The sequence below is a fragment of the Balaenoptera physalus genome (genome assembly GCF_965194825.1).
Source record: "Balaenoptera physalus genome assembly, chromosome: 14".
NCBI classification, from domain to species: domain Eukaryota; kingdom Metazoa; phylum Chordata; class Mammalia; order Artiodactyla; family Balaenopteridae; genus Balaenoptera; species Balaenoptera physalus.
In genome coordinates, this window is record NC_138893.1 from 48,789,676 (window position 1) to 48,804,916 (window position 15,241).

The 15,241-nt window shown below is 46.0% G+C and overlaps 1 protein-coding gene across 10 annotated transcripts in view; it reads right to left on the reverse strand.

Annotated features, from left to right (window-relative positions):
• CNNM2 (cyclin and CBS domain divalent metal cation transport mediator 2) overlaps positions 1 to 15,161 on the reverse strand; it is a 151,794-nt gene extending 136,633 nt beyond the window's left edge. For 7 of the 10 annotated variants that reach the window (XR_014253462.1, XR_014253463.1, XR_014253464.1 and 4 more), the window contains exon 1: positions 1,099 to 15,161. Coding sequence is in view for 7 of the 10 variants with exons in the window: in XM_082425129.1 (XP_082281255.1) it covers positions 1,099 to 2,719 (1,621 nt within the window). In the remaining 3 variants the exon portion in view is untranslated. The remainder of the gene's footprint in view (positions 1 to 1,098) is intronic. The other 3 variants (XM_082425128.1, XM_082425127.1, XM_082425126.1) reach the window with 3 other exon arrangements.
• Positions 15,162 to 15,241: the final 80 nt, after the last annotated feature.

Below are 15,241 nucleotides of genomic sequence, written 5' to 3' on the forward strand. Positions count from 1 at the left end.
GTATCCCTTGGCTTTCAAATAACAAAACTGGCTATTTACTGGAAACGTTTTTAAAGCCAGAATTTCAGTGATAATAGTATGAGTTGCTATTTACCTGTTCATTACATGGTAAAACAAACCAAAAATACCACGATGCATGAAAGGGGGGCACACCACACTCTGCACTTCTCTTCCCTGACAAAACTCCCTGGAACAGTGAACAGTGACTTGGAGACATACTTCAATTTAATGTACCAGGTGATCAAGGTTAAAAAGAACACTTTTAAACCAGAAAGTCTCAAGAAATAAATAAACCATAATAGAGGAATTCATCCCATTGTTAAAGATCCAAGCTTTCTGCCAAAACCACACTTGGTTTGGGAAATTTTATTTGTTGTCAGATAAACATAAACAAATAGTGAAGAAAGCTAGGTAAGATAGAGCCTCATAAACGGTTAACTTACCTCTAGTCTTTCCAAGTTATATATTAACGAATAGCTTTAGTTTTTTAAAAACCCTCTTTTCTAGCTAAGGCAAGTCATTCAAATGAGTGAATTTTTTGGTGATACCTGGCTTATCCCATACCATATTCTCAAAAGCGGACCCTAATCTCTCCCACAGGTCACCAGACAACCAGGAACAGAAACTACTGAAAATGCACTTCCAATCTCTGAAACGCCAGTGATTGTATAGGGTTTAGAAAAGCTGTTTAAACGTTTTCCAAATGCCTGCAATTAGTACATGTCAACCAAATGGCATAGCACGGCATGAGCGGGTCCCTACTTTCATCTACCCACTCAGAATCCAGGCAATGAATGCAGCAGACCTCTCAAGACCAGACTGCATGGGGGAAGAGTACCATGCACAGAAAATAGGAACCCTGCTTTTTGATATGGGAAAAAGCAAGTGATGGCAGTCTTGTGCTTTTAAAGAACCTAGAAGCGCTTACTAGTTCAATCCATCCCCAAATCCATGCCATCCTTTCAACTTTGCAATTAAAAGAGAAGAGAAATTCCGGTCAATTCGCCTTGGGGGGTTGTTCTGAGGGTAGAGGACTCAAGTAGGGAGGAGGATGGAGAGAGAAAGAGCAAGCCAATGAAAGATAGCAAAATTTCCCACCTTTCTTAAATTCTTCCAGCATAGCGTCCAACTTGGTGTCATTGAAAACAAAGTGCAAGGGGTGGTTATAAAATTTAGTGATGGTTTTCAGGGGAGTACAGTCATCTGGATCCACGAAGGCCAAGTCTTTGACAAAGAGGAGGTCCACGATGTTGGAGCGCTCCCCCTCAAATACTGGAATCCGAGTGTAGCCGCTCTCCATGATCTCCGACATGGTGTTGAAGTCCAGAATGGCTTCGCCGGTGATCATGAAACAGTCCCGGAGGGGAGTCATCACGTCCTCCACGGTCTTGGTGCGGAGCTCCAGCGCCCCTTGGATGATGTTCAGCTCCTCCTTTACAAGGTCGTTGTAGGGGTCTGTGACCCGGAGCATCTCCAGCAGTTTTTCCCGGTTATAGACGGTGCCTATCTCCTGGCCCAGGACGCAGTCCAGCAGCTTGCTTACGGGGTAAGAGGCGGGGAAGGTCATCATCATGAAAAACTTGGTGAGGAAGATGGTGTTGGCCCCCACAGCCAGGCCGTGCCGGGAGCAGATGGCCTGGGGCACGATCTCCCCGAAGATGACGATGCCGATGGTGGAGACCACCACCGCCACGAGGCCTGAGCCAGCTATGTCGTCGAGCAGGATGGTGAGCGTGGTGTTGACCAGCACGTTGCCCAGCAGCAGCGAGCACAGCAGGTAGTTGCCCTGCCTGCGCACGGGCTCGATGCGCTTGGCGTAATTCTTCTCCTTCTCCGTGCCGCAGTTCTGCACGATGCGCAGCTCCATCGGGTCCAGGGCCATGAGTCCCAGGTTGAGGCCGCTGAACATGCCCGATAGGCACAGAAGCAGCGAAATGAAGATCACCTGCAGCCAGAAAGGCAGCAGGAACTTCTTCTCCTCCCCCACGATCATCTTGGTGTCCTCGCCGTCGTGATAAATCCAGGTGGTCTCGGCCCACGGGGGCGGCGGGAGCCCGGCCACCCCGGAGCCGCCCTTGCCCCCGACGGCGCCACCCGCAGACCCCGGGCCGCCGGCGCCCAGGGCTGGCGTGGAGAGCGACGTGCACAGGTAATAGGACTTGCTCTTCTCCATCTTGCGCAGCGGTTTGATCTCGATCTCAATGATGCCTGATGTACGGCGATTGAGAATGATATGGGGCAAGATGATGATATCTGATGTGCGGATGCCGCAGCGCTGGGGGCCGCTGTCCGGCTCCGGCGGCGCAGGGCCCCCCAGCCCGCGCTCGCCCGGGCTGTGGCGCCGCCGCTCATGCTCTGTGAAAGCAATGCGGGACCATGTCTCGTTGTTGATGTTCTGCCCGTACACCCGCAGCTTGACCCGGGTCCGCTCGCTCACCCGCAGCGCCCCCCCTTCCATGAACGACACGTCGTTCGTGTCCTCCAGCCGCAACCCGATGATCACAGTCTCCTCGTTCTCGCCCGCCGCTGCGCAGCCGCCCGCGCCGCAGCAGCAGCTCAGCAGAAGCAGCGGCAACAGCCGTCCAGCCGCCGCCTGCAGGACCCCCCGGCCGCGAGCGCTGAGGCTGCGGCGCGCCGCCATCTTCCAAGTGGGCAGTGCGGCGGCTGCCTGCCCGCCCGCCATCTTTACTTCGGGTTCACAAGTGCCCCAGCCAATCATAGGGTGGCTGCTCCAGCTGCAGCTTCATCCTTCCCACCCGGCGGCGCGAGCGCAGGCACCGGCCCCTGGGCGAGACTGCAACGCAGTGTTCGCACCCACTGCTCAGCGGTCCGCCTCCCTGACTGACACTGACTCGGCCTGGGCCAACTCAGGAACCTCGAGGCTGGCGGGAGAGGGGAGAGGGGGAAGAAGTGCCAACCGCTCCTGCGAGAGGCAGGCAGAGCAGCTAATCACGAGCGGGCGTCCGCCCTCCCAGCCAGGGGGCTGGAATGGGGGCGTGGCCGTGAGCGGCGCCGCGAACCAATGGCAAGATAAATGGGTGGGGAGACGAGGGCCAGCGTCCTCCTCAGCACGCCAAGTTTCCAACTGAAAGGCGCGTGACTCTTGTGTATGTGCGAGGGGAGGAGGTGTGGCCAGCCGGTGCCCGAGAGCCAGTCACAGTTGAGAGCTGTACGAAAGGGGGCGGGGCCTTACTTCCGGCTGCCAATGAAAAGGGGCCATTCGCGAGTCCGAAAGCCCGGAGGGACCTCGGTAGTACATCCCGGCCCTTGGGTTGCCCCGCTGGACTAATGTCCTGCGGCCCGAGGCGGCTGGTTCTCGCTGTGCCACGCTGCCGGCTTCCGCGTGCTCAATGCCCGTGCAGAGAGGGCTGCGCCTTCCTGCCCCAGGAGCCCGAGAAGCCGACTAGGGAGGCTTAAGATGCACAGTAGCCTAAAATGAAGCCGAGCCACCGGCCGCGCCCCCCTTATTTACTCGTGCGCGCCTCTCCACTCGGGATAAGCGGTGGCCGGTGGGCCCCAGCACCGCACAAACCCGCTCTGCTGGAGCCTCTCGCCTATCCCTAAGACAAGCGCCCTCTGCAGCTCACGGTCAGGTGGCGCCACCTGCCGGTATCACGGGCGCCCTGCAACGCTTTCCAGGTCCGTCGCAAACCCCACAAGGTGAGCGGGAGGTGCGGAAATTAAAGTAGTTCCCCATCTTCCAAGTCATAAGAATCCCTTCCTTTTCTTACTGAAAGTTCCTGGCCCCATTCCATATTTACTGAATGGATAGGACCCAGGAATCTGTTTTTCTAACTGGGACTCGGGCAAATTTGGGAAATGGGAAGGGTCAGACATACTAAGCAGATCCATAAAGGCTCATTCTTAAACACACTGACCAAACCCAGCTAGGTTCATCGGTCACTCAGGAGAAAAAAACCCTGAAGACCTAGGACTCCCAAGCCCATTCTGTGGAGGAGATGCAGTAGCAAAGTTGTTACCAAAGTGGTTTTTTTCTTGCAACTTAAACATCTAAAAAAGAATTGTTTCCTTTTTTCTTTTGTATTCTGCAAGCACATTTTCTTCCCTTTATGTAAACCAATCAAACATTTTTTATTAATTTCTAGTAGAGATTGCAGTGGCCTCCTCACTGGTCTCTGCTCTTCTACACCTGCCCCCTTCCCTTCTCAACCCAGCAGCCAGAGTGGTCTTGTTAAATAAGATGCTGTCCCTTCCTTGTTTGAAACCCTACTCTGGCTTCCCAACTCATCACAGTAAAAGCCACTGGTAGCTACAATATCTGACAAGGCTCTAAAAGAGCTGCTGCCCACCCACTTTCTTCTATAACCTCATCACCTGCTGCTCCAGCCAGATTCTCCTGGCTGTTGTTCCTTCTCTCCAGGGATGCTCCTTCAGGGAGCTTGTGCACTTGCAGCTGTTTCCTGTGCCTGGGACTCTCTTCCCCCAGATGTCAGCATAGAACGTTAGTCCACCTCCTTCAAGATTGTTCAAAGGCCACCTTTAATATTTATTTATTTATTCATTCATTTACCTATTTATTTTGGCTGTGCTGGGTCTTAGTTGCAGCATGCAGGATCTTCATTGTGGCATGTTTAGTTGCGGCATGCGGACTCTTATTTGTGGCATGCAGACTCTTAGTTGTAGCATGCAGACTTCTTAGTTGCAGCATGCATGTGGGACCTAGCTTCCCTACCAGGGATCGAACCTGGGCCCCCTGCATTGGGAGCACAGAGTCTTACCCACTGGACCACCAGGGAAGTCCCAAAGGCCACCTTTATAAACTTGTGAACAAACACTCCCTACACTCCATCTCTACTGTATTTTCCTTAATTTAGTTTACATCTGTCTCCTTCTACTAGAACTTAAGCTTCCTGAGGGCAAGGATTTTGTCTGTTTTGTTCACTGCTGTATCATCAGGGCCTAGAACAATGGTAGATGCTCGAAACGGTACTTGTAGAATGTTAAAGAAATGAAAGAATTTTTATTCTGATTACTTCAAATAATGTCCCCAATCTAGTTTCCAGCCCTTCAGCTTCTGATGCTGCTTCTCCCACCCACAATTCTCATACTGCTATATCCGAGAAACATGTTTATATTTTAAAAATCCTGATTCACACACTTGGCATGCATTTATAAAAATAACATTATCAAAGTTTGGAAGAAAAGTTGAGCTTTTTAGGGATATATGACAAAGGATAGATACAGTCCTTTTCTAAGTCAACTGATTGAAAATAAAACTGTTTTAACTTCATAAAAAGTGTGAGTACAAGTGTGTGTAAGGGAGCTAAGAGGGAAGATGATTAAAGGCTCTTAAATGCTGAATGTACACTTTCGGAATAAGAGTGTGGAGATGGGGGTGGGGAGAAGCTTGCCAAACCTACAGACATTTCCTGTGCATTTCAGAAAAAGCTAGAACAGTCAGGGAAGTGTGGCATTCAGCAATTTAGAAGCAAGTTAGAAGTTCATAGCAAAATGTCAGAAAGCACCCATCAAGACAATTTACAATATAAAACCAGCCAAGCTCACATTCACACACAAGCTCAGCAGTCCCCTGTGTGAATCTGATGTTCATCCTGAGTGGCAGTGGTGGTAGGAAGGGGGGATCATATTCTCCAAGAAGGGAATTTCCTGGCCGTCCAGTGGTTAGGAGGTTTCACCTCCAGAAAGGGCTACAAAAACCTCAAGACTGCTAACTGGTTGCTGTGGATATCTAATCCTAGGTAGGTTCTGACTTTGACCTTCAGCACATCATTTAGGTAAAGCAGAACCTCCTAGCAAATGCTTTCCCTAACCAACCCTCTCTTGCTAGAATCCTTTACGGGATCCTCAGGGGGAAGGGTACCTGTTCAGTTTTCTCATCTGCATGGAATATGCTCCCATGTCTGCAGGTTCAGAGATTTGCGGAGGCGCTGCATCCAGACCTAAAAGTCTTTTAGAGTTTGACTCTAAAGATAGCAAATAACACACCAAATGGCTCTCTACGCATCTGGTTTCTCAACATAAAGCTAATTTTATACAGAAACCTTTTCCCCCCAGAAAAAAAATGCCTACTTGTAGAAAAATATTCAAAGTTATTGCTTCGACAGTGACATTTTAATCTCACCAAAGCACCGGAGATTTTGAGGAAAAACAGGAACTGGGTGATGCTGCAGTTGCCCAAACTTTCCCTCCAGTCAAACCTGCTCCCCCTGAAATAACATTATCCACTTGTTTAAAGACATAAAACTCTTTTAGCTCAAATGAGAACTTTTCACAACGGAGGGCAAACAAAACAAAATAACGTCAGCAATGCAGTTTACCTTCTCTTTTTCAGGCTTTTTGTTTTGGGCTTTCCTAGTTCCCCCCTTTGCTAGATATTTTCTGGACATAGTCACTGTGGAGAAAGAGAAGGGAAAACATGGCTTTTTTACAGAGTTGTGACAAAAGCTTCCTCCTTTGAGAAGGGTGCAAGCTCCTTGAGAGCGATTCCCTGCCAATGGTGGGTGGCCCCCTGCCACTTCCCATTCTGCCGACTCTTCCCTCCCTCTCGGACCTCCATCCTGGTCCCTCCCCGCTCCCTTCACGGTGCACTGGACAGCACCCCACACCCACTGCCCTTCTCCCAGGGGGCCGGCCCCTCCTGAACCTCCATGGGGCAGCCCCAAGAAGTAGCCTTCTGCTGCTCCAAGTCCACTGTTTGCCCTGCTCCGGGCCCCCTGTCCTCCTGGCTGCCAGGCCCTGCGACTGCGGGACTTTCTAGAATCTTTTAGGGTGTTCTTTCGGACTGCTGTGCCACCCCAGTTGCAGTCTCCAGCTCAGTCTTGGACAAAGAAATGTTCTGAGCTCCATTATCCTTATCAATGTGACTAAAACACTCAACCCAGGTTGCAATTTTAGGTTTTAAAATGTTGATCCATGTGAATATTGCCCATCCAACAATCTAAATTTAAAAACTACATTTGGGGAGTGAGGAAGAGGTGGGAGATAAGGCAGACTCTGACAGGAGGATGGTAACTAGGGATGAGACTGCAGGGAAAAGAACAGATCCTAAATGTCCAATTCTGAGCCCTGGGTCTGATACCAGAGCTCTAATTTGTGATTATGGCTCTAGTCATAAAATGCCAGTTTTCCCATATCAGCTGAATTCATTCCTATGGTCTTTTTTCCAAATCGTTTGGAGCTGGAGCAAAAATTGTACTCTAATAATTAGTCAAATCTCCATGTATAGACAAATAATATGCCAGACCTCAGTGGGAACGAATTCTTCTATTTTTAGTTCCTCTGAGATACCTATTTGTTTCATTTGAAACACCACTACACTGAAGATTTAACTTATTGCTTCCCACTTATTAATACCACATCTCAATTCTCTCTGCTTCCTCTTTATTTTTTTTTAATATTTATTTTATTTATTTATTTGGCTGCATCGGGTCTTAGTTGTGGAACACGGGCTCCAGAGCACGTGGGCTCTGTAGTTTGTGGCATGTGGGCTTTCTAGTTGAGGTGCGTGGGCTCAGGAGTTGCGGCGTGCGGGCTCAGTAGTTGCAGCACGTGGGCTTAGTTGCCCTGTGACATGTGGGATCTTAGTTCCCTGATCAGAGATTGAACCCAAGTCCCCTGCATTGGAAGGCGGATTCTTAACCATTGGACCACCAGGGAAGTCCCTCTGCTTCCTCCTTAAACTTTAAGTTTGTGTCTTATTTCTCACCCCATTTCTTTTTTTCTCTTTCATTCATTTGTTCCCTCATTCAACTTATATAGATTGTGTATCTAATAAGCTCCAGGCACTGTACTAGGCATTGTGGAGCTATAATATTGAATCAGAGGTTACCCCAAAAACTTACTAGTAAGGAGGTCAGGAAACATGTACTAAATAACTACATAGTGCAGGATAGAACATCGAATGTCTTAAAAAGAAATACAAAATAAAATGCAGGAATCGAGGGAAGCTTCATGGTCTTTGAATTGGTCTTTGAGATATTTAAAATAAACAAATAGGTATCCCAGAGGAACTAAAAATAGGTTAGAATAGAGAGGTTTTTAGATATGCAGATGAAAAAGCTATTCAAAGAACCGGTGTTTTAGTCTGCTCTATCCTAACAAAATACCATAGACTGGGTGGCTTAAACAACAGAAATTTATGTTCTCACAGTTCTGGAGGCTGAAATCCCAGATCAAGGTCCTGTGAGGTCGGTTTCTTGTGAGAGCTCTCTTCCTGGCTTGCAGATGGCCCCTTTGTCCTCAAGCGGCCTTTCCTCTGAGTGCATACATGGAGAGAGAGCAAGAGCTCACTGGTGTCTCTTATAAGGACACTATCCTGTTGGATCAGGGCCCCATCCTTATGGCCTCATTTAACCTTAATTACTTCCTTAGAGGCTCCATCTCCAAATACAAGCACTCTGGGGGTTAGGGCTTCAATATATGAATGGAAGGGGGAGGGACAAATATTCAGTCCAAGAAAAAGGGATTGAGAGAGAAGAAAGAGGAAAAAGGCATTCTAATGGAGAGAAAAGTGTGAGATGAGGTTGGAAAGGGAGCAGCATTTTTAGAACACCATATGCTTGAATTTGGTTCTATGGCCCTTGAAGAGGAACAGCAAGAATAATGTTGGAAAGTTGATTGGGGTGGGTTGAATGCCAAGTTTAGGAGTTTAGATTTCATTCTTCAGGAGCTATAGAATGTTCTAAGTAGAAGAGCTGTATTACAAGAAGATTAACTGACAGGTGCCAGTGCAGCGATGCTGGGGCCCTGCCTGCCAATTTAGGGATTTAGGGAACTCCTACCACTCCATTTAGAAAAAAACTTCACAGTTTACAAAGCACTTTCTCACATATTATCTTGACTGACCTTCACAACTATGACCAAGGGATACACCATTTTTCCAGCAACATATAGGACAAACAAACAGAGACGACTATCTCATGCCACAGCAGCCCCCAGAAAACCAAGATGGAACACCACACCCCACAACTCTGGAAGTCCACACCTGAATCACAGCTGTGGCCACTGTGGTCCGTGCAGTAATCATGACTCTTAGAGCAAACACAAGGTTTCCCAGGTTGGCCTTGGCCTCCTGAGCATAGGTCAGACTTCCGGATATATATTTTTTAACTTTAAAAGTTTTTGACATATAATAAACATGTATAAAGGTGCATAAAGCATAAATGTATAGTAGCTGACCACATAATTTATCATTTAAAACAGAACCTGTTTGAGAGTGGAAAAAAAGGTACTATCAATAATTGACCTAGTTTGAGGCTAACTAGGACAGTCCCAGGCAAAGATTATGTTCACTTTGTTGTTGTTGTTGTTTATTTTATTTATTTATTTATTTATTTATTTTTGGCTGCGTTGGGTCTTCGCTGCTGTGCACTGGCTTTCTCTAGTTGCAGCAAGCAGGGGCTACTCTTTGTTGAGGTGCGTGGGCTTCTCACTGCAGTGGCTTCTCTTGTTGCGGAGCACGGGCTCTAGGCCTGCAGGCTTCAGTAGTTGTGGCACGTGGGCTCAGTAGTTGTGGCTCGCGGGCTCTAGAGCTCAGGCTCAGTAGTTGTGGCGCACGGGCTTAGTTGCTCCGCGGCATTTGGGATCTTCCCGGACCAGGGCTCGAACCTGTGTCCCTTGCATTGGTAGGCGGATTCCCAACCACTGTGCCACCAGGGAAGCCCCTTATGTTCACTTTGTAATCGTTTATAATGGTAATGGGAGCCACCCCCTAGTTGAGAAAACCCCTATATAGCCCTTCTAGATCACGCACATGTTCCCTACCCTAGATGTAACCATTATCTTTACTTTTATAGTAATCATTTCCCTTTTTAATTCTATATTTTAAAATTTGGGAATCCCCGAAAGGAGAGCAAGGACAAACCCTCTGATGCAGGGGTACACCAGGAGTCGGCAGAGCTAGGTGTGGTCTTGGTTCTAACCTGTCTTAGACTGTACTCCCACCGTGCAAGTCATTTAAAATCCTCAGCCTCAGTGTTCTTCTCTGTAAAATTAGAAAAATCAGCATTATGAGGGAGGCGTAGGGGAGTTCTTTTCAGAAAAGAAACAACTGGGGATATTTGGCACGGTTTATAAATAGCACACGAAGCAATGAATTTTCCCCTTTACCATGAGAAATCACCATTTGTAAAGGGTTGCCTCTTGGGCTCCTGTTACATTATTGAAAAGCAAAAATAAAAACACCTCCTTCACAACATTTCCCTAGTTAGGTCCCTTGAAAGGAATAAGGTTAATAAGAAAAGAAAATAAGGACAGTTAATAAAACATTAACTACTAAGCCTAGCAGCCACACAAATCCTTCTGCGCTTGCTGTGCAAACCTTTCCTCCCTAGCAACTTGACATTTTGAGGCTTTGCTTTCCTGAGGATGCTCATTTCATATTCACAAAGAAAGTGATGTGATGGAAGCTTGTTAACTCAGAACAGAGAATAAACCGTCCGGGACGCCTCACCTAACACAAACAGGCTCTGGGTTATATGTCAAATTACCATAAGCAGCTCCAGTGCTCTTTGGTTCCCTCCTGTGAGCATCTCTGCCAAGCTCCATGTGCCCTTCTTGGCTTCTGCTTGTAATGAATTAAACATGTAAGTCAGAGTCATAGATTAAGCCATAGGCCTGCCATCATTTGAACTATAATGGGGAAAATACCCTCACTTTGAATTTTGATGAAACTGTGCTAATTCTAGTCCTAAAATGGGGCCACAAACTCAAAAAGCCTACAGGGGTCGGCAACGTTGACTGGTAGGGACGGTGTCTAAAGGGACACGCCCTGTGTAACAGGGAAGCCAATACTCACTGGGGCCACGGCAGCTGTGCGAAATGCAGGGCTCATGTTGCCAATTTTCCAAGAGAAGCCAGAAAGTCATATGTTATGGAAAACCTTCTGATTTATAAATGTGGGCAACTAGTTCAAACAATTTTTAAAAATTCTGCAACCTCTCCAGAACCTAGACCCATTAAGTCTGTTTCTGAGTTGGAAGGGAACTTAGAGTATGCCAAGTTCAAAACCTCGTTTTACAGCTGGAGAAAGCGAACCCCAAAGTGGACAAATGATTTTCCGAGGGGCAAGTAACTAATTCAGCAGTAGAGCCAGATCTAGAAAGAACACCTGCTTTCTGTCTCCCGCATCACTTTTCCTTCCATGAATGAGAAGAAGGTTAACGGCTTTCGGCCTAGTTTGCAAAGTCAGCGGACACAAGTCTGGCTTACAGAGCACCTAGAACATCATCAATTCACCATTCTACTTTTTTACTCTCTCTGGCTCCTGGACAGTGTATAGGAGGCACTCTGCTATTATATGAGGCAATGGGCAGAACACTTCTGTCCTCAACTGATTTTCCCTTCACCCGGAGCCTGTCACTGCTGTACGGCTCTGCTACATGAAAGGAGGGACTAGTGTGGCCTGCTGGGGAAGGGGATCGGGACGACGGTCAACCGTCCAAGACAAGCAAGGCTTGCTCGGCAGAAGATGAAGTACAAAACTTACATTCACGTAACACTCCCATTAACCTCAGTGGGAGTTGTGCTTACGGGAACTGCAGGATCAGCAGTTGAACAGAGACTGGAATGAAGCAGTAAAGCTCAAGTCATGGGTTATTATTAGGATTGTCTACTTCCAGCTTCATATTTACAAAAGAGTTCATTTCGACCGTCTAGTGAGACCTCCCTCTGCTGACTCTTAGGGCAGGGTCTACAAAAAAAACCCTGTTTAGACCCAAATTGTGGCGTGTGTACAGTTGAAGAAACGTGGCAAAGCACGGAAGTGAGGACAGGTACCAACAAAGCTCAGAAAATATGCCTGTCCGTTTTTATCCTGTGGGGCCCCCGGGGTGCATAATATTCCATTGTTAGCAATCCAGGCCTAGGATGGTACCTGGTACACAGTAGGTACATAGTTAATATTTAGTGACTTAATGAAAATGTCGACTGAAAGAAAAATACACAGCGTAAGAGTTGTGAGTTGAGTTTTGTTCAGAGTCTTACTGAGGGCTCTAGCCTGGGACTCAGCCTCTTGGTAGCTCGGGGGGCACTGCTCTAAAGAGCTAGGGGGAGAAGCCGGTGTAAAGATGAGTTTGTCTGGGGGTATGTGTAATCCAGCACACATCTCAGTGAAAGGTTACTTCTAGTCACGAGGAACAGATATCTCAGTTAATGATTTTAGTGCTTTTCTATGTATGTAAAGATGTAAGAATCTGGGTTCATAAAAATTTTTCTTGAGATATATCTAACTATCTAAGAGACCTGTTTTTCCAAAGCACAGAGTGCTTCATCCTGTTTTTCGTCCTGAATTCCTTTCAGGCTGTACTGTCATCAGTGGCAGCAGTAGCTGAAGACTTAATCCTTGCAGAACCTGACAGCAAGCAACATTCTTTGTTTTACAAAGAAATGGATAGATAGGTTCACATTTCTTGCTGAACTCACGTAATAGGCCTCCCAACCTAGTAAGGTTGGGAGCCATCGGAAGAAAGGCCAAGAATCAGTAAGAGGAGAGGGTTCCGCTGCTGTCTTGGCATGACCTTTAAAGCCATGTGTGCCTGAAGGGGGGGTGGGGGTAGGGGTCCTGTTTAGGCTACTGCTGTGCCTCCCCCAGTAGGTAAGCTGAAAAGCCTCTGCAGGCTTCCATGATTTTTAATAAATCCTCCCCTTGCAATAATGAAGCACTGAAAATACTGTATTTGATACAATAATCAATTAAGAGAAAATCTGCTCCTTTAACTCTTTAAGTCCAATATCTTTTGAAAAAGGTTTGTGGCGAGGGAAGAATTAGGCCCGTTTCTATGGCACTGCTGTTAGTAAATATGATGTTAAAACGTATTAAATGATTGCAGAAGGTTAACAAGTATATAATCTAGGTGGTGGGTAAGTGGGTCATCACTGTAATTCTTTAAACTTTTCTGTATATTTGAAAATGGTTCTAATAAAATGTTGGAGGTAAAGCTGCCCGCTGTCAAAAGACCTACAGGCAGCTTCATAAACCACGTCCTGGCAGCAAAAGAAACACTGGTCTTTAGCTGGTCCTGACATCACATGCTCGCAGGGACCATGTATCAGTAGATCTAAACTAATAATAATCTAAACCACGTACCACGTGCTCTTTCAGAGAACTTCATACACATGAAACGAAGACACAGAGATGTTAAATTGTTTTCTCAAGGCCAAAATGCTAAATGGCAGAGTTAAGAGGGAAAAAACTAAAATGTTTGGCATCAACTTTTTGCTCTTAATCATCATTCCATACTGCCTCTCACTCTCATAAGGATCAAATATTCCTAGTTGTCTATTTCACCTATTTTTGAATATTTAAATAACTGTTTATGGCACTTCTCTGGGTAAAACACATCTACTTTAATTTTGTATTGTTTAATACATATCTTTTCTAGATTCCAGATCAAATACAATTCTTAAAATGTATATTTTTAATAAATGAAAATAATGTATAAAGTATGTTATTTTTTTTTAAATTATTTATTTATTTATTTATTTTTGACTGCATTGGGTCTTTGTTGCTGGGCGAGGGCTTTCTCTAGCTGCGGCGAGTGGGGGCTACTCTTCGTTGTGGTGCGCGGGCTTCTCATTGCAGTGGCTTCTCTTGTTGCGGAGCACTGGCTCTAGGCGCACCTGCTTCAGTAGTTGTGGCACGTGGGCTCAGTAGTTGTGGCTCGTGGGCTCTAGAGCGCAGGCTCAGTAGTTGTGGCACACGGGCTTAGTTGCTCCGCGGCATGTGGGATCTTCCCGGACCAGGGCTCGAACCCGTGTCCCCTGCATTGGCAGGCAGATTCTTAACCACTGAGCCACCAGGGAAGCCCTAAAGTATGTTATTCTTAGGAAAAGAACAATGTGGATTTCTAGCCCAATATCATCACTCAACATCTTTTGGGGGAACTGAGAAGTTCAGAATGACAAGCAAAAGGCTAATACCTCTTCCTCATAAATTTTGAAAAGCCTAATAAACCAAATAACCAGAACACCCTTTCTTTTCATCTTTTCCCCTCGCAGGACCATCAAGCATTCATGAATAGTAAAGTATGCCTAATCCCAGCTGTACCATTCTAACTAATGCTGTCACTGAAGTAGGTTATGATTGGGTAGATATTGAACTCTAGAACCAAGAAAGCACTGTTTAGAATCAAGGTCACACAGATGAATCGGGCTTAAAAGATACCACCTGCCCTTTCCTCGCTTTGTAGTAATAAGTTAGGGTCTACAGCTGAACCCACTCAGAAATCTGAGAATTTCTCCATTTTGAACAGCTTTGTTAAAAGAGGGGTCTGTCCTGTAAAATTCATTCCAATGTTTTACAAGACCTCTTGTATTCCCATACCTCTAATGAAAAAATTTCTTGGGTCATACCAATTTCCTTCTTTTTTTTTTTTTTTTGGCCATGCCATGTGGCACGTGGGATCTTAGTTCCCCAGCCAGGGGTGGAACCCACGCCCCCTGCATTGGAAGCGCGGAGTCTTAACCACTGGACGCCAGGGAAGTCCCTCCCCTCTTATTCTTTTTGCACTGAGCTCAGAGCAACTAGTTGAAATTTTCTTATTAAAATTCTTCATTGCTTAAAGGCTGTTATTTAAAAACTGAACTATCAGCTCCTGATGACAAGGACCATGGCTTATATATGACTTACACTTTCTGTGCCCCTGACAAAGTCTTCAGGTACAACTGGTCTTCAATTTATTTACTCACCCTTGAACCTTCCCTTAATGCTCTTAATTTCTAATGATATAACCATCCTTGAAATATTCCTCAATCTTCTTCTTTAACTATGGAAACTAGAAGTATATTTAATACTTTCCTAAAAGTTTAACCAGGGCACCTTATAAAGGAAAAGAAAACCCACCATTTTTACATCTCCTAGCTTGTCTTTTAAAAATTATCAAACTCTTTTCCTGATCCAGTTAAGATTTACTGCAGATGGTCATTATTTTGTCGCACATTAGGGTAAACTGAGGTCAAAAAATGATTACCTGTTTGTTTTCTTCATTCAACTGCACATTAAAAAGAAGAAAAAAAAACTGTTTGATTTAAAAGACCAATTACCTCAAGGGCATTCCTACCAAATTTGATTTGGCAATCTTTTGGCATGATTAGCATAAGTTCAGTAGGAGCTCTGTTTAATGAGCAAACATGGTGAAAAGTCCAAAAGGTGCTATGCAGGTCAGAAGGAAGATGTTTTCCCTGAGGCCCTTGGCCAACTGTTATTTCTGAAGCCTTTCTTGCCCATCAGCCAAGCTTTCACACTGCTTCTCAGTTCCATTTC